Source organism: Oncorhynchus tshawytscha, linkage group LG04 (genome assembly GCF_018296145.1).
Source record: "Oncorhynchus tshawytscha isolate Ot180627B linkage group LG04, Otsh_v2.0, whole genome shotgun sequence".
NCBI classification, from domain to species: domain Eukaryota; kingdom Metazoa; phylum Chordata; class Actinopteri; order Salmoniformes; family Salmonidae; genus Oncorhynchus; species Oncorhynchus tshawytscha.
The window spans coordinates 11,608,379-11,632,941 of record NC_056432.1 but is presented as its reverse complement, the minus strand read 5'-3'; the positions used below and the strand labels follow the sequence as shown (position 1 = coordinate 11,632,941).

General features: G+C 43.5%; 1 protein-coding gene across 6 annotated transcripts in view; it reads left to right on the top strand.

Annotated features, from left to right (window-relative positions):
* LOC112247117 (semaphorin-6A) overlaps positions 1-23,895 on the top strand; it is a 90,757-nt gene extending 66,862 nt beyond the window's left edge. For 2 of the 6 annotated variants that reach the window (XM_024415794.2, XM_024415795.2), the window contains 8 exons: positions 775-948; positions 2,009-2,149; positions 2,303-2,380; positions 3,911-3,969; positions 6,020-6,040; positions 6,235-6,276; positions 8,330-8,485; positions 20,332-23,895. In XM_024415794.2, coding sequence (XP_024271562.1) covers positions 775-948; positions 2,009-2,149; positions 2,303-2,380; positions 3,911-3,969; positions 6,020-6,040; positions 6,235-6,276; positions 8,330-8,485; positions 20,332-21,449 — 1,789 coding nt within the window. In that variant the 3' untranslated portion in view covers positions 21,450-23,895. The remainder of the gene's footprint in view (positions 1-774; positions 949-2,008; positions 2,150-2,302; positions 2,381-3,910; positions 3,970-6,019; positions 6,041-6,234; positions 6,277-8,329; positions 8,486-20,331) is intronic. The other 4 variants (XM_024415796.2, XM_024415797.2, XM_024415798.2 and 1 more) reach the window with 4 other exon arrangements.
* The last annotated feature ends 668 nt before the right edge of the window (positions 23,896-24,563 follow it).

The following is a 24,563-nucleotide window of genomic DNA, read 5'->3' as shown; positions in this document are numbered from 1 at the left end:
AAACCATGGGCTTAGTGAATACAGACATTCAATGTCATTTCAAACCAGACAGTCTGAGTGGGAGAGAAGAAGGCCTTATCTGACTGATTTGATTGTGATGTGAGCATTTACTCAGATAATGCAAACGATTAAGTCGGTGCTTTCATTCCAGCGAAGGCATACACATGTTTTATATCTCATGACCTTGTGTGAAGAGATCTAGTCTTTCAATGGCAGAATGGAAAAGGATGTGTGGTCCACTAAATTGCTGAAAAATATATTTGTAATATATTTGTCTTTAATCCTTTCCATCTCACTGAATTAATAGCCATGCAAATGTATTTGCATATGGATCTGCAGATTATACATGGTTTTGATAACAGTAGGAGCTCCATGGTACAAATCTAATTGGATATACTTAAGCAATAAGGCCCGAGGGGGTGTGGTATATGGCCAATATACCACGGCTAAGGGCTGTTTTTAAGCACGGCGCAATGCGGAGTGCCTGGATACAGTCTTTAGCCATGGTATATTGGCCATACACCACACACCCCCGAGGAGCCTTATTGCTATTATAAACTGGTTACCAACGTCATTAGAGCAGTACAAATAATTGTTTTGTCATACCCGTAGTATACGGTATGATATACCATGGCTGTCAGCCAATCAGCATTCAGGGCTCGAACCACCCAGGTTATAATACTAGATAACACACAGTGGAGTTCCGTCTTAAAATTAAGAAATTAGGTATAAATCCATAAACGTGTTCTTCCCGGTGTTCCATATCTGTTCTAGATACCGGCTGACCCGGATCGCTGTAGACAGTGCAGCGGGACCCTATCGGAATCACACCGTCGTTTTTCTGGGATCAGAGAAGGGGATCATTCTTAAATTCCTGGCCAAGATGAACAGTGGTTTCCTGAATGACAGTCTCTTCCTTGAGGAGCTCAATGTGTATAACCCAGAGAAGTATGTATTCCATAAGCTAGACACTACTACACCAGCACCAGCACCCCATCACCACTACACCAGCACCGCTATCCCATCACCACTACACCAGCACCACTAACCCATCACCACTACACCAACCCCACCCTACCAGCACCACTAACCCATCACCACTACACCAGCCCCACCCTACCAGCACCACTAACCCATCACCACTATCCTTGCAACACTATCCCAGCACCACTAACCCAGAAGCACTATCCCAGCACCACTACACCAGCCTACCAGATGGTTACTCTATCATTTAAAGAGTTTCATCAAGTTACACTCTGCACTGACCACAGCTACTAAATTAAAGAGGCCGGTCCCGGATCTTCAGTAACAGGGGCTCAGACCACACAACTCTACTCTTACAAATGCAGGACGATGAAAGGAAACGGAGAGGGACTGCTAGTCATTCAATCCAGCCTGAGATCTCTTCCTAATACATTATAAAGGGGCCTTTGGAATATTTGGAAAGGAAGTAAATGAGGGGAAAATGTGCCTGGGCCTTGCCAAAGCAAATAGATGAGAGGCTTGATGATAGGGTAGAGTCAATGAGAAAGGGATTGAGAGGCAGGGCTTTCAAGGTGACAGGCGTTTGTGTTTGTTATCCAACAACGTAGCGTCATGTGACATGGGTGTGTGTGGGGTGAACGACAAGCCCCCCCCCTTTTCTTCCTGGCATGGGCAGAGCAGTCTCTGGCCCTCAGCCATCTGGCCAGAGCGGATAGCGTAGGTGACTTTGCTGGGTGGGATCAGGATCTGGGTTTGGCCACCGCGCATTACATAGTGTAGATGGACTGTAAGCCCTAATTGAGGGCTGTAATGCCCGGGCTGAAGATAAATCCCTCCTCTAGGGTAGATGGATGCTCTGCACTGTGGGATTAGCATGGACTCTCTCTTATGCCCTGCAGACAAAGATGCTATGGTGGGGCTTTGAGCGCCTATCAACAGAGAGAGACTGAGGCTTTTTGAAATGTTCTGTTAGTGCTGACAACTTCTTCTGTCTGTCTGTCTCTCTGCTTTGCCCCCAATCCAGGTGCAGCATCGACGGTGTGGACGACAAGCGGATCGTCAGCATGCAGATGGACAGCCAGGGACACTCTCTGTTTGTGGCCTTTTCCTCCTGTGTAGTCAAGGTGCCGCTTTCTCGCTGCGAGAAACATGACAAATGCAAAAAGTAGGTTTATAAATGAAACCCTCCATCCATCCCTTCTCTTAGAGCCAGGACTTTATTTGTGCGTTTGTAATGTCCTAACCAATCAGTCTTCAGGAAAATAAAAGGCTATGAAGATACACTTTGTGATGAGAGTGCTGTGTGCGTTTCCTCCAGATCATGTATTGCCTCCAGGGATCCCTACTGCGGCTGGGTGTCCGAGGGAGCGTGCAGGCAGGTGGTGCTCGACCCAAAGTAAGTTACTGCTCACTCCACTATCATACTATCTATTTCACGTATGGTAATCATAACATCATTTGTGCCGCATGATGACTTGGTGTCCTCAGTGACGTCAATCTAGCTACTGTTTACATTTTTAGTTTCTATGATTAGTCACATTTTTGTGGTGCTCTGTATTTTCTTCCAACTGAAAGAGCCATTGAAAAGTCTGATGGAAGGAAAGGGATATTTGCCCTGGGGCTGGGGCTTGGGAGGAGGGGGACTTGGCAGTCGCCGTCATTTGTGGCTATATTTATGAAGCAGAACTAGATGTGTTTTGAAAGAGAAAAAAAACAGCATATGGAGTTTCGGTGGGTGAATCCCATTTAAGAGATGAAGTCATAATAAAAGGAACAGCTTTTGATGTTAAATTAATTTGATCCCAGCCAAATGATTGGTCTCGCATGCTACAGTACTATATCCTATTATAATTTCTAAAGCCCTGGCCTCTTGGCTGTTCTGATTGAGTTTCCACTTTGGAAATTGAGTAGACAGAGGCATTAGGAGGTTAGATGACCTCAGTTTTACTGTACAATATTTCTAAGTGAGTGAGGATAAGAGCGCTATGATCTGTAGGTTCTGTGGCGAGCGATTGAAAGCATTTGGCCGGACGTGTCTCAGTGTTTAAAGGCCCAATGCAGCCATTTGTATCTCAATATCAAATCATTTTTGAACAATTAAGTACCTGTTTAAAATAAACTAATATTGCTTCCTAGCAAAGAGCAATTTCTCAAGCAAGAATTTAGCTAGGATTGTCTGGGAGTGGTCTGATTGGGGAAGGGAAAACAGGCCCTATAGAGTCTCTCTCTCTCTGTCTCTCTCTCTCTGACTCTCTCTCTCTCTCTCTGTCTCTCTGTCTCTCTCTCTCTCTCTCTCTCTCTCTCTCTCTCTCTCTGTCTCTCTGTCTCTCTGTCTCTCTGTCTCTCTGTCTCTGTCTCTCTGTCTCTCTGTCTCCTCTGACCAATATGCTGTGGGTCTGCTGTATATTACCAGGTGACATCTTGCACCACCCTCGAAGGCTAGATAAGTCAACATCATATTAAAAACTACATAGCATGTGTGTTTCCTCTTACTGCATTTCAGCAAAAATGGTTTCATCAATACTCTACTTCTGATTTGAAGCCTGGTAAACCAGGCTGTGTAGAGCATGATCCATGCTCTGATTGTAAGCAGTGGTCCAGGCAGCAGAGGCTGTCATCCTTGACTGTAATCTCCCAGACAGTTGGCCGCTCTGTTTCACTGCATGGTTGGTGGTCCTTCAGGAAAGTTGGGTGTGGGCTGCTGGGAGAAAATAGTGTCCACCTTCCTTCTGCTTCATTGGCCTGGTCCCTGGCCCTGATGCTTGTGACTGGACCGTGGACCTATATCGATAGTGAAGGCAGACAGTAGGGTTGTCCTCCTGGCTGGTCCTGTGGTGCCTGATCTGTCCAGGCCTCTGTGAGTTCTGATCTGTCCAGGCCTGTGTGAGTCCAGTCGTTCACTATGATGTCTCTGTTCATTATGCAGATCGGCCTTCGAGCAGGACGTGGAGCATGGCAACACAGATGGACTGGGAGACTGCCAAAGTAAGCAGGCCTATTCCCTCTGTTGATCTGGGCTCAATGTGCCTCTGTCCTGCAGGACAGGGACGTGTATCTCACCCCACCATACACAACAGCACACACAAACATTGTACACACACACACACACATACTCACGCACACACACACAGACCATACTCCCCTAAAGAGTCCACAACCACTCTGTATAGACTAGAGTACATAGCTCTGTGTTGCTTTGTGGTTAATACCGATTAGGGGAATACCAATGAATCAGAAGAAAACAAGAATGGAAAGCCTGTTCACATCCCTTTAGAGAAACACAAGACCAGAATAGACAGTTCACATTCCTTTAGAGAAACACAATAGACCAGAATAGACTGTTCACATTCCTTTAGAGAAGCACCGTAGACCAGAATAGATGAGAATGTCCTTTAAAGAAGAACCATAGAATAGATGAGAATGTCGATAAATATTGAACAGGCAGTCGATTCTCAATTACTTTAGGCCTTTTCACATTGCATTGTTCTTAGCCCTGGACTATCTTGCTTATAGCCTAGCATTTTATTTCCAACAGTGATGGTTTGTATAAACCTTGCTGTCTGCCTGTCTAACCTCAGAAACAAAGTTACACTTTTGAAATTCGATCTCGCCCCAGTACAGAGAATGCTGCGTATGAACGAGACATCAACTTTTCTGATCCAGGCGAAATCATGCAACAGTATTATTATCATGGATATATCCAATTAATAATCAATAGAAAAGCTATGAAAACACAGCCGTGCTAAAAAAGTTTTGTAATTAACTCGAGTGTACAGTTGCTTTTCTACAACGGGTTAGCTAGCCAACTAAGGCTAACACAGTCACAACTAACCGCGCAACTAGAATAACAGAAAAGTAGCGGCATTTGCGTTGGTTTGACCTGTTTTTCTATTTACCTTACTTTGTAAAAATTAGGGATTTTGACTGGCTGAGAAAAGATGTCCTGACATGTTAATTGTTAATAGGACAGTGGAGATGTTGAGACAGACAGAAACGTATGTACAAACCCCCGTTGTTGCAAACCAAATGTTAGGCTAGAAGCAAGGGGAAACAATGTCTACATGCTTTTTACAGTGGAGATCAAGTTAATGAATTGGCTGTCTGGGGCCTCCAGAGTGGAACAGCAGTCTAAGGCATTGCATCGCAGTGCTCGAGGCTTCACTACAGCCCCGGGTTTGATCCCAAGCTGTGCCACAGCCAGCCGTGACCAGGAGACCCATGATTTCCTTGTCCCATCGCGCTCTAGAGACTCCTTGTGGCGGGCTGTGCACCTGCAAGCTGACTTCGGTTGCCAACTGGACGGTGTTTCCGTCGACACATTGGTGCGGCTGGTTTAAGCGAGCAGTGTGTCAAGAAGCAATGCAACTTGGCAGGGCCGTGTTTCGGAGGACGCATGGCTCTCGACCTTCGCCTCTCCCGAGTCCGTAGGAGAGTTCCAGCGATGGAACAAGACCGTAACTTCCAATTGGATATCACGAAAAAGGGGTAAAAATTGTCTGGCTGGGCTGATGGGACACTCGATGAGTAGGGATTTCTCAGATGGAACAGAAAACAAGATGCCCATTTTTGCTTCAAAGGCTTACCTGTGCAAAACAGTTTTTTTTGTATTGCTTAGAACACGTCTCAACCAATCATAATGCTTGTTTTAACCAACCCATGGTAGAATATTAATTTACTGCATTATAGGCATCACAAGCATTTGTAAATTAAGGGACAGTGCAGCTTTTGTGATTGGACAGTGAACATTCTAGGCGTTGTTCTTGACCCTGATTCACACGGCTATTTTGGCACAGTGTTTCTGGGGCTAACCCTGCTCCTGAACAGAGCCAACTGCCTCAGAGCAGAGCCAACTAGCCCTGAGCTAAGGTGAACATTCACTTAGCCCCTGGCAAAAATGTCCTTCAGCCCTTAGTTAAGGTGCATTGTGAATGCGCCTTTTGAAGAGATGGTTTAGATCATGCCCAATTGTATTTTTTATTTATTTTGCTCTTTGAAAAAAAACCGAATTAACACATTTTTCCTTTTATTTTTTTAGATGCGTTCGTGGCCCTCAACGGTAAGTACCAAACCCGAGGTAACGAGATGATACCTCCCCTCACACGTATTTATTTTCAGCTCTTCCCCTCAATCAATTTTTTGCTCTCACCATAATGAAACCCCGCCCACTATTTCACGAGAAGCTAAACGAGCTGAGCTTTAATTGAAATGTTTCATTTTCTATATTTTTTTTCGTTCCTTTTCTTTCTGTAGACGTTCAGTCCAGTCCTCACAGTCATGAAAGGCCTCGCCATGGTCAGTTTACTTTTGTTTTCCCCCAGTTTGTCATATATAGTGTAATTCTCTAGCATCTAGAACCTTTCCTAATCCACTCCTCAGTGTTCCGAGTCCAGATCTTCCCTCCCCTCCACCCCTCCTCCTGCTGTGAAGGACCTCTAGACTGCGATGCAATAGCATTGATTTGTCCTAACCTTTGTTTCCCTAATTGGATGGATCTTGTTGTTAATAGAAAAGGCCTCCATGATTCACTGTGGTTCACCAGACTCATCAAGGTGCATGAAAACGATGGAGGTTGTTGACAGAGGCTAAACACAAGCTCACTGCTCTAGAAGCTCCAACATTTCCCATACAAACCCACAGCACTGCTGCATGGTACCACTAGCTTACAAGCATACTCACGCATACACACGCAGACAGACAGCACAATTCAATTCCACACTTACATCTATTGAATGTGTTTATGCTCGATTCTTGGTGCTGGTTGATTAAACTATTTTCCGTCCAGGCTTATGAAGAAGAATGATAAACAGTCTTGATTAGCCTGCAACGATGTCACAGTCCTCCATAGCACCTCACACTTCATCTATACAAGACCAAGCATTCACACTCCCATATGGAATGACAAGAATAGCAATTTTTGGGGGGTGATATCATTCCAGATATAATCCCTTTTCTCCCCTACTGTGTTCCCCCATTTCTTCCTGTCAGATTTCAGGTGAAATACAAAGTGTTTGTATTTAAATGTAGCCCTGCAGTTGTGAGTGTTTGTTTCTCCCTGTAGGTATGGCTGTGTATTTGAGGCAGTCAAACCCAAAGCGTTTCAGACACAGACTGTTGATATAGTGCTGAAGACGAATGCCCTTTCTTTCCCCCCAGACAAGCCCTCTCCTCCTCTGTTAAACTTTTTAAAAAAGGAATCTGCACAAGTTGGCAGTTTAGGATTTTCTTTTCCAAGGAGCTGGTGCTTTGCCTCTGTATGTGTGTCATCTGACTGAATTGCACTTCCCTTGGCCGAAGAAAATGAATTATAAAATAGTCCTGTCACACTAATCTCTCAGCCCACGGTGCATTGTTAAATAAATCATTTTAATGATTGCCACGCGGAGGCTTGGGGGCTGTTGTTCATGGTAGACAAACGGCAACAATCCCAGCCCCCTACCTCCTCCCTTCCCCTCCCTACCCCCACCACCAGCCTCTCAGCAACCATCACCCCCTCATGGGAAAGCGTGTTAAAATGGTTTACTGGGAGCTGGCCTGATTAACATACGAGCTGTTGATTACAGTATGGCTGCTGGTCGCCTGAAAGGAGACTCAAGTTATTGCTCTAAACAGGAGAGACGTGAGGATGGACACTGATAATGGGATTTATTTGGACATTCTTCATAGAGGAGCCACAAAAAGATACAGGCTGGAACCAAGTGAAGTAGAATGAATGTGGATATTGATACAACATAGAAAAACAACAGAGTATGGTATGGACTAGTTTTGTTTTAGTCCCGTTGTAACTGTGGCCAGCAGTGCAGTGTCATTGATGAGTGTAATCAGTAGGGCAATTTAGGTTAAAGGACATTAATATCTTAATTACCCCTCATGATTAATTTGGTCATGTTGTTGGGCTTTTTCAAAGCACTCTGCTAAATATAGCTGATGGATTGACATTGAAACGTAGTGGGTAGAGGAGAGCAGAGAACAAAAATAGAAGACAGGTTTGTTAGGGAGGGAGGACTTTTTCTTGCTCTTCATATCAAAGGTAAGCCTCCCTGAGGTGATTTTGTGAGAGGCTTTTTAGTCTGAGCCAGCGGTAGCGTGACATGTAAGTGAGAACAGGAACAGGAGCTCTCTCTCTGTCTCCCTCTCCCTCTCTTCCTCTCCCTCTCTCTCTCTCTCTCTGCCTCTCTCTCTCCCTCTCTCTTTCCCTCTCCCTCTCCCTCTGTCTCTCTCTCTCTGTCTGTCTCTCTCTCTCTCTCTCTTGTAACTTCGCACAGCCCATCTGCCCCCTGAAAGAGTGTGTTTGTGTCCATGCGTATATGTGTGTGTGAGGAGAGTTAACCTGTGTTGTGTCCGGCAGGCCATCCCACCCTCCCATTCCCCACCACGGCCCACCCCCAAGCAGGAGGACCCCTGGGTCGGGGCGGCATGGTGGAGCAGGAGGACCCCCCCATGCCCTCAGATAAGAGGGACCCCTATATGGCGGTGCCCTCTCAGACCCAGCAGGACGCCACTGGTAAGCCTTGGAATAGAAGAGTCCATTTCTCCTGTGGCAGGGATGAAGTTTACCGTGTCTACTTCCAGCTGACCAGCCCAGAACTGTAACAGCGTCAGGAGAGAACAAATTGCCTCACCCCGTAGAGAGATTTATTAAACAAAGAGTTTCATGTTCCCGAGGAGATGTAATATACACACCATTACACTTCAGGAAGAAGAAAAAAATAAAGATTGCAATGTATTTATTTTCACAAGAAGATGGCCCCAGCTTTATCTTGTGCAGGAGCATGATATGGTGTTAACATCCCAGATGGCTCAAGGTCACTTTAAGCCCAGACACATAAAGACAAACAGAGAAAACACAGCTGTGATTGCACTGATCAATGCCCTGTCCTGTAATAACAGATAAACCATTAGAAGTTCCATTACATCAAATGTAATGTGAAGTCATCTTATTAGATGACTGGCTGCCATGAGAAGATATTGATAATCAATAAGGATGATTAGAGGTGACCGTAGACATCCACAGAACACACGCTCGCACACACGTACGCACACACTCACACACACACCAATGAGGAGTGCAGCTCTGTGTGTGTGTGTGTTAGGGTGAGGTCATCATATCTCTCTCTGGGGCGTGGCAGTGTGTGAAGTCTCCTGGGTGGTACTCTATGGCTGCGTCCCAATTCTCTGCCATTCCCTTCTCCAGAAGTGAGCACTTCCCGTTGTGGATTTTAAACGCATTGGATTGGTGAAAACATTGACTGGAAGGAGTTTCTAGCTTTGTTAAATCTATGAGAGGAATTTTAATGTGGGAGAAAGGTGGAGAATGGGGATGCAGTCTAGATGAATCTCTGTGAGCGATCTGTTGCTCTCCTCTCGCTCTTTCCTCTCTGGGAGCTGGAACCAGACAACTGTAGCAAGACTAGACAGACACAATGGTGGCAGAGACTACAGCATGCTTAGACAGCATCACTGTGGTGTTGCTACCCTCGTTGCTGTTACCTGGGACCTGACTGGCCCCGTCCATCATGGCAACCGTCATGGCAACCCAGTTCACAGCAACAAGGGCTCACATTCAAACCAAGCTTCCAGTGTTTTTCTTTTCAACAACAGTTTTGCAGCTTGTCTCAGTATTATCAGTTCAATTTCAGCTCAAGTTGCTTTTTTTTGTGTTTGAAGTGAGCTCTGATATTGCCTGTTTTGGTTCTGTGACTGACTGTATTTGCATGGCTTGTTTTTCAACTCTTGCTTGACTATTTATTTCCCTGCTTTGATTGTAATTAAGCACCATTTTGCCTCCATGCAGCTTAAAGCGTCCCTGCATGGCAAACTGTCTGCAGTACTCATCTCCTTATGTCCTTATCCTAGAGGTCTTCAGGGGTCCAAAAAGTTGGATCCATTCCAAAATGGATCCGTGGCTTTTCCACCCGACTTGCGATATGCATAAATATATATATTTTAAAACGGAGAACTGTTCCGAATAGACCCGAGGACAGTCAGGCCCGTGTTGGTTCGGATCCGAGAGACCCGTTCAGACCCGAGAGAAAGAGGGTGAGAAAGGAACCTCCAACTAGGCACTGCTAGCGCCATCAATAAACAAATGATCCACAGTTACGTGTCCTTAAAAACTGACTAGAACAAATGACAGGAAACATATTCATTGTGTTTCGATGTATAGCATATTCCAAACATCATAGTCTATTGGTTTTTACTTGTCCACTTCACTGTTCAGTTGTCGGAGATCTGAGCAATAAATGCATCAGGGCATTGCATGCAGACAGGCCTAGTCATTCTCTGTATGAATATTAAAACATATATTAAAGGAGACAAGCTAGCCATGTTCCCAACATCAACATGTACTTCTTAGAGGCTACTACTGCAATACAGATATAGGCATACAGGCTCATTCGTACATTTTCTATCAGAATATATTTGATAAAGATAAGGATTGTGTTGTTAGATTAAAGGAGTAACTCTGGTAGGGCTGAAACATTCTTTCCCACCTCAAGCTCAACTGTCGGAGTCAGTTGGAGTGCTGGTGTGTACTGCCTTCATAGGCCTGCAGTAGCTATGTCTAATAATAGCCAGCTGGTGTGTACTGCCTTCATAGGCCTGCAGTAGCTAAGCCTAATAATAGCCATCTGGTGTGTACTGCCTTCAGAGGCCTGCAGTAGCTAAGTCTAATAATAGCCAGCTGGTGTGTACTGCCGTCATAGCCCTGCAGTAGCTATGTCTAATAATAGCCAGCTGGTGTGTACTGCCGTCATAGGCCTGCAGTAGCTAAGTCTAATAATAGCCATCTGGTGTGTACTGCCTTCATAGGCTTGCAGTAGCTAAACCTAATAATAGCCATGCTACACCAAACCTTCACAAAAGTTGCTTAACTTTAAAAATTAATTAAAGTAATTGTTTCTATGGAAAATATGAACAGGTAATTATATTGCGTCATTAAATTAATTACAAACAAAGGTGATTGCCTACCATAGGGCCTACCCAACAAATGACAGCAATAGGCTAATGCTATTTATTTTACGACAGGCCTAAATTTAACCTTAAAATACACCGAACAAAAATATAAACGTAACATGTAAAGTGTTGGTCCCATGTTTCAGAAGATGAAATCAAATATCTCAGAAATGTTCCATATACACAAAAAGCATATTTATGTTGTGCACAAATTTGTTTACATCAATTTTAGTGAACATTTCTCTTTTGCCAAGATAATCCTGACAGGTGTGGCATATCAAGAAGATGATTAAACAGCATGATCAATACACATGTGCACCTTGTGCTGGGAACAATAAAAGGCCACTCTAAAATGTGCAGTTTTGTCAGACAACATAATGCCACAGATGTCTCAAGTTTTGAGGGAGCATGTAAGTGGCATGCTGACTGCAGGAATGCCCACCAGAGCTGATGCCAGAGAATTGAATGTTCATCTCTACCATAAGCCTCCTCCAATGTAATTTTAGAGAATTTGGCAGTATGTCCAACCGGCCTCACAAGCTGTTCTTGTCTATTAATGTTCTGTATTATGTAATTCTATATCATGTTTTGTGTGGACCCCAGGAAGAATAGCTGCTGCTTTTGCAACAGCTAATTGGGATCCTAATAAAATACCAAATACCAATCACAGACCACGTGTATGGCGTTGTGTGGGCGAGTGGTTTGCTGATGTCAACGCTGTGAACAGAGTGACCCATAGTGGCGGTGGGCTTATGGTGTGGGCAGACATAAGCTATGAACACAATTGCATTTTTTCGATGGCAATTTGAATGCACAAAAATACCATGATGAGATCCTGAGGGCCATTTTTGTAAGGTATCTGTGACCGATTAGGGCCTAATGAATTGATTTCAATTGACTGATTTCCTCATATGAACTGTAACTCAGTAAAATCTTTGAAATTGTAGCATGTTGTGTTTATATTTTTGTTCAATATAAATATGGAGCACAACATTAAAGACAAAACTTAATTTAGCCAACAAAAAATATCTCAACAAAATGAAACAAAACACTTTTTTGCATAGGCTATTTAAATAACTTGTTTAGATTATTAAATTGGCATACAATAATAATAATAATAATTTAAAATAATAATAATAATAATTTACAATAATAATAATAATGACTAAACAATTGATAATAAATACAAAAATAAATCAAAGGTAGAAAATTGCATCAAACCTCAACAGCGAGTTGCACACAGTCCATTTGACTGCACCAATGTTCTTCTCATCTTTGTCCACTACAATATTACAACTTGTCCCCGAGGACATTCCCATCGTTGGCTCCTATTCACTATAGTCTTTCTCCTCTAACTTTCATTTTACTTGAATGAAAAAGGACTCCGACTTCACAATCAACAGTAGCCTAGGCCAAGGCTCCAGTTTCAGCCAGATATTAGCTATACGTTTTATTGAGTTGCAATTGGCTGACCCAGATAACAAGCTCAAACAGATCTCATTACACAAACACTAAATTAACAGAGGACAGGTCCAATCGGGTCCAGTCGGTAGATACAGTTTAATTGAACATACCCGAGACCCGTGGCAATTATATCAGACCCGTCCCAGATCCGAGACTAAAGTCCGAATTTAGGACCACGATCCGCTCGTGTCCCGGGTCGGATCTCGGAATTTTGTGTCTGTTGAAACCCTGAAGACCTCTACTTTATCCCTCTTTCACCTGTGCAGGTGCACTTCTCTTCTCATTCCTAGCTCCAGGTGCCGAATGTACTGTGAAAACACAACAGGAGAGCAGGGAAATCTGAATTCATCATCACCAGAAGATGTTTTGAAATAAATTAAGCTTTAAATATCGAAGACTTATAACTTCCCAAATTCTTAGCCCCCAGATTCATCCCTGCTAGCAATTAAAATTACATGACATTCCAACTTCCTCTTTGCAACTCACTCATTTTGGGATCCTTATCTGTTAATGAATATGACAGTATCAATATGTATTAGGGCAACACATTGGAATAATTAGAATGGTGAAACAGTGGATATCTAGTAACTCCCCATCTACCAGATGAGAGCACCACTGTTGCTTGGTGACCAGTTCTGGCTTTCACAGTACATTTGAGCACCGTTGTGTCTGGGCTCATCTATCTGTGTGATATCCCACCTCTCCCCCACGACACTCCCTCCCTCCCTGCACACCACCGTCTGTTACCATTGTGAACAGTCTCCCTTCCACAGGACCTTTCATCTGTCCAGATGGAATGTTCCAAGGCTGTACCTTATTGTAGTGCAAATGAATTACTAACCGTATTTATGGAGCATCCTACCCCCTACCCCCTACCAACTGGAGTTATACCTATCTATCTGTCCCCTGCCCTGTCTGAGGGAATGAATCCTGTGCTCCCCTTCTCTCCCTCCTCCACCCCACCGACCTGTGGCCATCTCTGTGTGTCTCTTCAATTTATGGGTTCATTACAAAAGCTATCCAGATGGAGGGAGGGAAGGAAGGAAGGAAAGGGAGGTTTTCTCTCCCGTTGCTCTGTGGCCTATGTCGTCTGTTCCACGTAGAGTGACTTTTCTAATGCCTGAACGGTATTTCCACAACTAACTCTCACTTTACTCCCTGGCTCAGGTTTGAATGGCATCTGTGTTTATGAAAATAAATCATCTGGTTGTGTACCATGAAGGGTAGATGTGTATAGGACATGGGAACATATTTTGTTATGCTGGAAACGATTCTCAGTGTGTTTCTTCTAATGGTTCACTATTAATGAAATGGACGTAAATCAACAAACGTGTCTGTTTTCCCCGGACAGTTTTGCTTTTCCAATATTGCATGTTTACATGTGTATTCTATATGTATATTTTTAATATAAACAATTAACAATATTATTCACATGGTGGTGGTTTGCACCCTGGTTGTCATAGCATACACTCCACCTTCTGGTTGTCATAGCAAACACTACCTTCTGGTTGTTTGGGGCGGTAGGTAGCCTAGTGGTTAGAGTGTTGGACTAGTAAGCTCAAGGTTGTCGTTCTGCCTCTGAAAAAGGCAGTTAACCCACTGTTCCTAGGCCGTCATTGAAAATAAGAATTTGTTCTTAGCTGACTTGCCTAGTTAAATAAAGGTAAAAAATAAATTTAAAAAACCTTCTGGTTGTCATAGCAAACACTCTACCTTCTGGTTGTCAAAGCAAACACTCTACCTTCTGGTTGTCATAGCAAACACTCTACCTTCTGGTTGTCATAGCAAACACTCTACCTTCTGGTTGTCATAGCAAACACTCTACCTTCTGGTTGTCATAGCAAACAATCTACCTTCTGGTTGTCATAGCAAACACTCTACCTTCTGGTTGTCAAAGCAAACACTATACCTTCTGGTTGTCATAGCAAACACTACCTTCAGTGCTGGTATTTTACACCAGACAGTTTGCCAGTTGCACCTAGAGGGTTATTTTCAGCTTAAGTTCCCTGTAATGTGTGGCATGATAGAAGCCCAACCTCAGAGTGGAGACATTTACTATGCCAATATGCCATTTAAGTTTGAACACACCACTATCAGGCTGGAAAGTCTGTAAGGGAGTCTGAATAAAGGGAATAACAGAAATGAGGACAACGATCTGATTACTCAGGAAGCCTCTGATTACATACCCTGTAATGTTAAGGTGAACCGAGAGAGACGGTGATATGTCATCTCCTATTGATTCTAAGTATGTTTAATCTATTTAGACTGTTTAGTAATAATGTTTGCAGAGGTCAGAAAAATAATCAGACCTGTTATTTTTACTATTGTGTACTTCCGCCATTTATATCGAGCTTCAAGCAACAGGCTTCCTTCCTCCCCATTAGCTTGCATTGTGTTGCCCTGCTAGGTTCTTTTACCTCTGCCTCAGAGAACACATACAGTGCAGCACGTCTGCATTTCACAGGATCCACATGGGTCTTTCCTCTTTGTGTCTTTCAGATGTGTTCTTACATTTTAAACCCAAGGTGCTCTATTTAATCCATTCACCGTAAAATGCGTAGCAATTAAAACAAGTGATTTTAATTTCCACAGTTTGATCTGAGTAGATCTCCACATGCTTAGCTTGAGCACAGTGTTCTCTTAAATAGGTATTCTCTTAAATAGGTGGGGCTTTAAGCGATAATTGTAAATAATAAAAAATACAAATAGAGTCCTAAAAGGTTCTTATTATGTACCCATGACTCAAACAGAGTACAACAAACTGAGTGGACAAAACATTAAGTACACCTTCCTATCATTGAGTTGCACCCCTTCATGTCCTCAGAACAGCCTCAATTTGTCAAGGCATGGACTACAAGGTGTCCAAAGCATTCCACAGGGATCCTGGCCCATCCCTAAGCAGTTTCCTTCCTGTCCTGCATCTCAGTTCAGAAGGACGACTGCATCGTTGATGTGTCTGGGTGGTTTAATACATCATCCACAGCATCATTATTAACTTGACCATGCTTAAAGATATATTCAATGTCTGATTTGTTATTGTTACCCGTCTACCAATCACTGCCCTTCTTTATGAGGCTTTTGAAAAGCTCCCTGGTCTTTGTAGTTGAATCTGTGCTTGAAATTCAATACTTGACTGAGGGACCTGAGTCAAGTATTGAATGTAAGTATTGACTGTATGGGGGACAGAGGAAGGGGTAGTCAATAAGAAATCATGTCAACCCCTATTATTTCACACAGCGTGAGTCCATGTAACTTATTATGTGATTTGTTAAGCCAAATGTTAGTCCTGAACTAATTTAGGCTTGCCTAAACAAAGGGGGTGATATTATGCAACAACTATATTATAGTTATTACATTTGTCAAAACATTTTCACGTTTACATTATGTAGTATTTTGTCTAGATCAATGACAAACAATCACAGTTAAATCTATTTCAATCCTATTTTGTAATGCAACAAAATGTGATCAAATCCAAGGTGGGTAAATACATCTGATACCCACTGTAGCTATAGCTACATTTAATGATGGTCTGCCTTGAAAAGACGACCATGACCACAACCATGATCTTTGAACACAGAGATTGCTTTTCTCTGAGGCACATAGCTTCCTCTGAGTGATGGTCTACCTCGTCCTCCAAGTTGAAAAGACGACCACAATCTTTGAACACAAAAATGGGGTTCTCTCCAAGGCACGGTAGATGTAACCTCAAGGCATTTCCATTCATCCTCCCTTCCAGTCAGCTGGGTCCATATTGTGTGTTGTGTTAGCACCATTTAGGGCTTTATTCAAACTGTATCGTGGAAATTCGGCGCAAAAAGCCCAATTGAAATTCAAGGCAATGTTCCCACGTTGGCAGAGGCGGCATTAACTGTGAACGCTGCATATGTGAACTCAATTCAAAATTACCAAAACATTTCTATCGCAAAATCTGTAGCACTTTTGACAATACAGACTGAATAGAGGCCTTAGTCTTTCAGCATGTGGTAGGGACACATCACTGAACGCATTTCAATGTGATTGAGATTTTATCCTTTTCAGACAATGCCTGTGTATGCTATAGCCCCACTCAGAGGTTATCACCCCACTCAGAGGTTAAAGCCCCAGTCAGAGGTTATAGCCCCAGTCAGAGGTTATAGCCCTAGTCAGAGGTTATAGCCCTAGTCAGAGGTTATAGCCCTAGTCAGAGGTTATAGCCCTAGTCAGAGGTTATAGCCCTGGTCAGAGGTTATAGCCCTAGTCAGAGGTTATAGCCCCACTCAGAGGTTATAGCCCCACTCAGAGGTTATAGCCCCAGTCAGACATTATAGCCCTAGTCAGAGGTTATAGCTCCACTCAGAGGTTATAGCCCTAGTCAGAGGTTATAGCCTCAGTCAGAGGTTATAGCTCCACTCAGAGGTTATAGCCCCAGTCAGAGGTTATAGCCTCATTCAGAGGTTATAGTCCCAGTCAGACATTATAGCCCCAGTCAGAGGTTATAGCCCCAGTCAGAGGTTATAGCCTCATTCAGAGGTTATAGCCCCAGTCAGAGGTTATAGCCTCATTCAGAGGTTATAGTCCCAGTCAGACATTATAGCCCCAGTCAGAGGTTATAGCCCCAGTCAGAGGTTATAGCCTCATTCGGAGGTTATAGCCCTAGTCAGAGGTTATAGCCCCAGTCAGAGGTTATAGCCTCATTCGGAGGTTATAGCCCTAGTCAGAGGTTATAGCCCCAGTCAGAGGTTATAGCCCTAGAAAAACTCACTGTGATGCAAACGGGGCTTTAAAGTCTTCCCAGACCAAGCAGGCAGTATAAGCAACAACTAGGATCCACTAACTTCACGGATTAAAGACTGTCTGTGAGAATGTTCACACATCTCTGTCACTCTTGATGACAGTGTTTCTCATTTACAAGGAAGTGCTGGGTTCTTTTGACACGAAAGAAGAATATCTGAAATCTGGATTAAATATCGGTGTGACAAGGCTTTTGGAGGTGTGAAATTCAAATGAGATTGTTGGCTATTAAATGTATTCTGGTGGCCTTTCACTCTGCAGTCTGAGAAGAGTCAAAACTGGAAGATATAAATCATTGTTTATTACTTCATACAAGATAACATCGTTACGAGGCAACAAATAATTAAAATTGCTTTCTTTAAATGTTAAGCCTCAACACGCTGTCCCAGATACTCTGGGATTCTCAATGTCAACCAACAACATCCAAGTATTCAAAAGTTGAACATCTGTTTACTTGATGAAAGAGCCCTTCAAATGAGGGAAGCCACCTTGATTTAAAAGCCTGCTGTCTTTGGATTTGTCTGAGGCCTGTTGTCCTTTAGTTGCACCCTCTTTGAAGTTCATTTGAGAAACAATTGACTTCATACATGAAAGGTCTGTGGCCCCCCCAGTTGCTAGAGGCAGGGGAGCTATGTTTGAGGGAGACCCAGTCACTGTTGGTTCAGAGAGGCATTAACCTTCCTCTTACCCTGGGAGAAGACAGTCGGCCAGCTCCATAGCTCTCTTTTCTCCACAGTGGACGCTTAGCTCTGACATGCTCAACCCCTCTGACTTGTTGTTCTCAACTCAAATCCACCTGCCAGTATTTGAACTGCACCATTGTGGATGATTAATGTGTTTAAATTCAATGTCACAAAGATTTTGTACCAAAGTTGTCCATGATCTCCCATAATAAAACGAGCGAGACAGAGACTGATGTATTTATGTTCTAGAAGGTTTGAAATGGAAGGGACCAGTACTGCCAGAAAACAACTCACGTACGGCACACGTTTCTTTCGACAAAATATTTTAGCCTCAAGTGCTGTTTGGTTATACATTCAATCCTTTTTTATTTATGTATAAAGTCAAACGTTTCAGTCCAACACTTTTTAAATAAAACCTATAGCTGGATGTAATTTCAGTCACAAGACAATAACTGACAGAAAACACAGGAGTAAATTACAGTGTGCCGTGCTGGCATAGAAGGGAAAGCTGAAAGCTTACAAATGGCAGCTGAGGCGTGTGAAACAAGAAGAAGGTGGAAGAAATGAAAGACTCTCTGATGTTACCAACTTCAGATGAGAAACAGATGTTTCACATGGAGGCAGGTCATTTAGTCATCAGAGGCCTCCGCATAACACACGTCATCAATTAATACCACACACTAGATAAAACTTGTTACTCCTCACAGAAATCATTCAGTAACACAACTCCACTGATAAGCACTTCATTTGGGCGGAATGAGGAAAAATGCTGTTTCTTTTATATTCCAGTTTTAGGACGAACGAAGCAGGATTATAGATGTTCGTTTTTACAGACACTTCAACAGGCTCACCTTTTCATTCCACGAAAGATCAGTGTCTATCTGTGTTATGGGAACCGTGATTCTCCATCCAGCACCACAGTGACGTGGCCAAGCTGGAAACATAAACTGGGACTGTAATCCTGAATGGCACCCTATTACCTACAGAGTGCCCCAAGGGCCATAGATAAATGTAGCACACTAAATAGGGAATAGGGTGACATTTGGGATACAGGTATTACATTATTCAGATCTTTATAGTACTCCTAATGACGTATGACATACTGTGTACAGTATGTATAGTATACTGTAGTACGGCACACCCGATGGAAACCAACTGCCTAATCCTCCCCTTTAAAGTAGCTCATCACCACCTCTGCATAGGTCTGATGGAAACCAACTGCCTAATCCTCCCCTTTAAAATAGCTCATCACCACCTCTGCATAGGTCTGATGGAAACCAACTGCCTAATCCTCCCCTTTAAAATAGCTCATCACCACCTCTGCATAGGTCTGATGGAAACCAACTGCCTAATCCTCCCCTTTAAAATAGCTCATCACCACCTCTGCATAGGTCTGATGGAAACCAACTGTCTAATCCTCCCCTTTAAAGTAGCTCATCACCACCTCTGCATAGGTCTGATGGAAACCAACTGCCTAATCCTCCCCTTTAAAGTATCTCATCATCACCTCTGCATAGGTCTGATGGAAACCAACTGTCTAATCCTCCCCTTTAAAGTAGCTCATCACCACCTCTGCATAGGTCTGATGGAAACCAACTGCCTAATCCTCCCCTTTAAAGTATCTCATCACCACCTCTGCATAGGTCTTGTGTGATGCATGCATAATACATCTGTACTTGGTGAGGACTGTATTTTTCTATGTAACTCTAGTAACTCTGGATGGGCATTAGATAACACATTTATCAAGGAGCTGGAGGTTATCACTTCTGTCTGTGTTTATAGTGATGAGGACTCCTAATGCCAGAGCTGTGCCCATTTAATTAAAAACAACCTACTGTTGTTTCATTCCATCCAATATCTTCTCTCTCTCCCTTCCTTTGCCAAGATGCTCGTCATCATTTTTTGCTGCATTTTTATTGAATCATCACTTTAGTTGCCCGGAAACCAACCGCCTGTCTTTTAGTTGCCCAGAAACCAACCGCCTGTCTTTTAGTTGCCCGGAAACCAACCACCTGTCTTTTTTCTTCTTCTTTACAGCTGGCCCTGGAAAGTGGCCTATAAGAAATGTATGACACGACTCCTTTGATTTGGAGGTCTAATCAGAGATTTTTACTGTTATTCTCTGATATGAGATTGTATCGTAGCCATATGAAACGAGTCCCATTTGCATCGAGGAAAAAAAGCTTTCCTTTTGAGCGTTCATTTATCTAATATATCTTTTTCATTTCAACTGCCAAGGTTTAATCTTTGAATTCATTGTAGGAAACATGAGCTCATTTTTGCCAAGTGTAAGGCTGGATTTAAACTGATAACATGTCGTGACAGTAGGCTACAGTATTGCTGCAAATAGTACAAATTGGATATGACAAATGTTTCCTGATTATTTGTGCTTCATTCGTCAGTTAATTTAACCATTAGATTTTCAGCTAAGTCATTGATCACTCATATATTTGAAATAAATTAATCATTGTCTTTGCAGGGGTTATTCGTGAGAGTTACCAGAAGGGGCGTGACCAGCTGGTCCCTGTCACACTGCTGGCCATCGCTGTCATCTTGGCCTTCGCCATGGGCGCCATCTTATCTGGTATCCTCGTATACTGTGTGTGTGACCACCGGCGGCGAGATGTTGAGCTGACCAGGCGTAAAGACAAGGACCACGTTCACGATAGGAGGGGATCCATGAACAGCGTGACCAAGCTGACGGGTCTGTTTGAGACCGGGGTCAAGGACGGTCACCCAGAGGCCATCCTTACCCCGCTCATGCACAACGGCCGCCTCACCAATGGCAAGATGCTGATCAAAGCCGACCAGCACCACCTGGACCTTGCCGGCATGCCCACTCCAGAGTCTACCCCCATGCAGCCTAGGCGCAAGCCCAGCTGGGGAAGCCGCGAGTGGGAGAGGAACCAGAACCTGATCAACGCCTGCACCAAGGACCTGCCGCCCATGGGCTCCCCAGTCATCTCCCCTGACCTGGCTCTGAGGGCCTCCCCGGGCCACATCCCCAGTGTGGTGGTGCTGCCTCAGCACCAGCACCAGAAGGCCTACCAGCATGAGTACGTGGAGCAGCCCCACCGCAGTGACCTCAGTCAGATGAGCCTGGATGACCAGGGGGCCACGCTGGAGTACAAGGCCCTGAAGAGCCCCTGCCACGGCCTTAAACTGGTGGAGAGCGACGGGCTGCCGCCTCGCGTGCCCCAGAGGGAGGCCTCCCTCACCATCCCCCCCGCCGTGCCGCAGATGGGCAAGCGGCTAGAGGTCCACTCCTCTGTCTATGGCCACGAGTTCAAGCGAGGCTACCCGATGAGCGCCCAGAAAGGATCTGCCCTCAAAAAGCACAACACCAACTCGTCCAACTCCTCCCACATGTCAAGAAACCCCAGTTTTAACCGTGTGGAGCTGCCGCCCCCCGCCCCACAGAGGGTGGACTCCATGCACATGACTTCCCAGGGGATGTCCCTCTCCCGACAACCCAGCATAAGCTCTTACGGTTCGTTGCCCCGGACCGGGGTCAAACACCTCAAGCCCGACGTCCCGCCTAAACCCTCTTTAGTGTCCCTCTCGACGAACGTCAAGTCCAATGACTCCTGCACATAATCATCACGCTCAGAAAACAAAACAGGGAACACGATTGCATCTCCTTTAGTCTTTGGTCTATGTACAGCAAATGCAACACACTTTTAAAAGATCTTTCTTTTATATATATATATGTAAATATTCTACAAATGGTTGTTGTTGTTGTTGTTGAGCTCAGGCTGTTGACTCCCAGTTCCTCAGAAACACAGAACACTTGCTACTGAGAAGAAAATTACTTTCATGAACATTTCATTGACGAGCAACATGTCACCGTTGTAGCATTCAAGACGTGGTTGTGTTGGACATTTGAACACCATGACTTGACTGATGTTTTGTTTTCTTAACCGACTGCCAAAAGCAGACAGCGGGAGAAAAGTGGATCAATTGTATAGTGAGGACTGGAGGGTTCTCCCAGCAAGCACTTGGGCACAGTGAGCTCCGACTGGAGCGACAGCTTGAGTTTACATGGAAAACTGTGAAACGCCTCTCAGTGTTACAGCAACTGGACACAGCAATCAAGTTCTGGTTAAAAAAGCCTTGGTCTGAGAATCTCCTGCACTGGTTACTGAATAACACATGACTGTTAATACTAATAGCTTGTTGTATTTATTTTTAATAAGTGCTTTTGAAAATACTGACTTTTTAGGCTCAGAGAGAAAATCTTTTAATATGAATTAATCAAGTGTGAAATTATTTTAAGTCATTCAACTGGAGCCAGTACCACTTTCTTGACACAAAAGGTCCACTAGGTCCTTTGGTTTTTGAAGCTTGAGTTGTATGTGACCTCGGTCTGAGGAGGAGATATTTATTTAACTGTGCTAGATGGAACCTACATGTTGGAGCAGAACCTCCCATGTTAAAGCAGTCAGAAAAAGACAAAACACACAACTCCTGGAACTCACTCCCTAAATCACTCCTACATGGGCATCTATCTACGTACGTTCGGCACTGTGGCTTTGCAGTCAGTAACTTCTCTCTCTCCCGGGTTGGCTGCTGGCTCACTGCGTTCCAACAAGCCTCATTCTTGCATGTAAAGTGCAACGGGGGAAAAAAACATGGAAGTCCACACATGAAAAAGAGAAGGGTGTGGATGTTGGGCCCTCTGCCAGGTGTGGAGAGCGGCCATTTTGGCAGGTTCTGAAACGTCCCATTTTCTCTAGGCGCGTCATGCAGGCCTCTGACTGGATTACATCTGTTGATAGCCTGCTTCTCTTCCACATGTACATTTGTGCCTTACACCCTGAGTAGTGACAATTTCTTTAGCTGTTAACTATGTTTCTTTGTGGTATTTTTCTGATGTCATCTTTTCCCTGGTTTGATAAAGGCAAATATAGAATGTAGGTGTCCTTGTTGTAATTCTGGTCCCTAGAAATATACCGGGGGTGGAGACCCCCACATTCTTATTTGTGGTTCATTTCTGATTGTGCCAATGATGCGCTTAAAGCAACCCGTTTGTTGTGCTGCCAGTGTCAACGATGTTGTGTGTGTGATGTTTTTTTTTCTTCTTCATACAATAAGTCCTGGTATTGTCTTTTATTTTGCTGTTTGATTGGAGTGAGTCATGTTTGTTCTTGAGAGGGCCACTTTGGGTCTTGCTGGTGCACAGCAATAATCTAACACTAACGAAGGAGAAACACAACAACATACTGTGCTGATATGACACCTGGTTCCTAGTGTACACTCTAGACAGTGAAAAGCAGGCTGGTTCCTGTGATAGAGAAGAGTTTCATAACTATTAGGAGATGTATTTAACCTTTTTAAAAACACATGTTCCAGGAGGATTCAAGTCATTTCATTTGTACTAACTCCCTTTTATCAAGGTGAATGAGAGTATAACTGAACAATCTGATGTTTGACACTTATTTTGTAAATTTTTTTGTTGCTTGATATTCATTTTTATTGACCACGTCTCCCCAAATGAACAGAGCACTCTCTTGGTATATTATGTAGATAGGGGAGTTTCTTGATCTCAAGCAGATTTTGATTTACAATGGAGAAAAGCCAACTATTTATCATCCACAGCCAATGCGAGAAGAACGTGCAGAACATCCCCACGTCTGAGGCATATATAGTATGTGTTCATTTGAACTGACATGTACACAGATGCACGTAGGGTTCGATTGCAATGAGTGCATCATCATGAGACTAGGCTTAGTAAAGGGGAGGTCATTTGAACCCCGATAGTGCAGACTGCATCTCTGGCCGCGGTATCCATGGTTACTGTGGACAGTGAGTCTCTGTGGTGTGTGCCTTTGTCTTCCACCCTTGCTCTATATATATATATATATATACACACACTGACAGATGCATCAGAGACACTCTCTCAACTCCTTTTGAACTGTAAGATATTGTGATGTCACACTGCTTCCTTCCTTAACATCTGATTCACAGCTTAATGTATGTTGTCGAGAAAATTTCTCTTTAATAAATGCAAAATGTAATAAAAAAAATACCTTCATGTCATGAAGATGGTTGCGTTTCCTTGATTTAAGAGCAAAACACTCTTGAAATAAAGATGCTCGCTCTGATATTAGTACACCTGAACAGATAAAAATGATTTTAACTTATGGGCAAAAGCTGCTAACATCCTCAATGTGGTTAGAAGATTAAGAGTTTTGTGGCTTTATATCATATTTAGGCTAAGAGTAGGCCTTTAAGAGGAAGCATTTTAAAACAACTTTTCTGTTCCAAGATATTTGGTGAATTGTTGGCGGTATTTCAACGTGAATAAACAACAGGCTGATAAGCATCAGTCTGGAACCGTTCTCTGGTTTACAGGTTGGAGTCGTTAATCATCCCCTTTATGATAGGTGTGGAGATTAGGTTACAAGGATATGATTCTAACATTAATGGTCATTGTCCTCTCACAATCATGTATTGTTTGTTCACCTTTGTGGTACTTCTGAGTCCCATTTTCACAGCTCCTAACGTAACACAGGCAGTGTTAGAAGGCAGAATAACTCCTCAATCAATGATATAGCTAGTTTTACATTGACCACTGACTAAGCTCATTTCTGTAGTAGGTTAAAAAAGAGACAGGGAAAGCTCCATGTCGCCACAGCAAACAGTATCTTGTGCATGTACTAAATGTCTTTGTTAAACCAGTTTGGCAGATACATGTTGGTTGAGGGACAA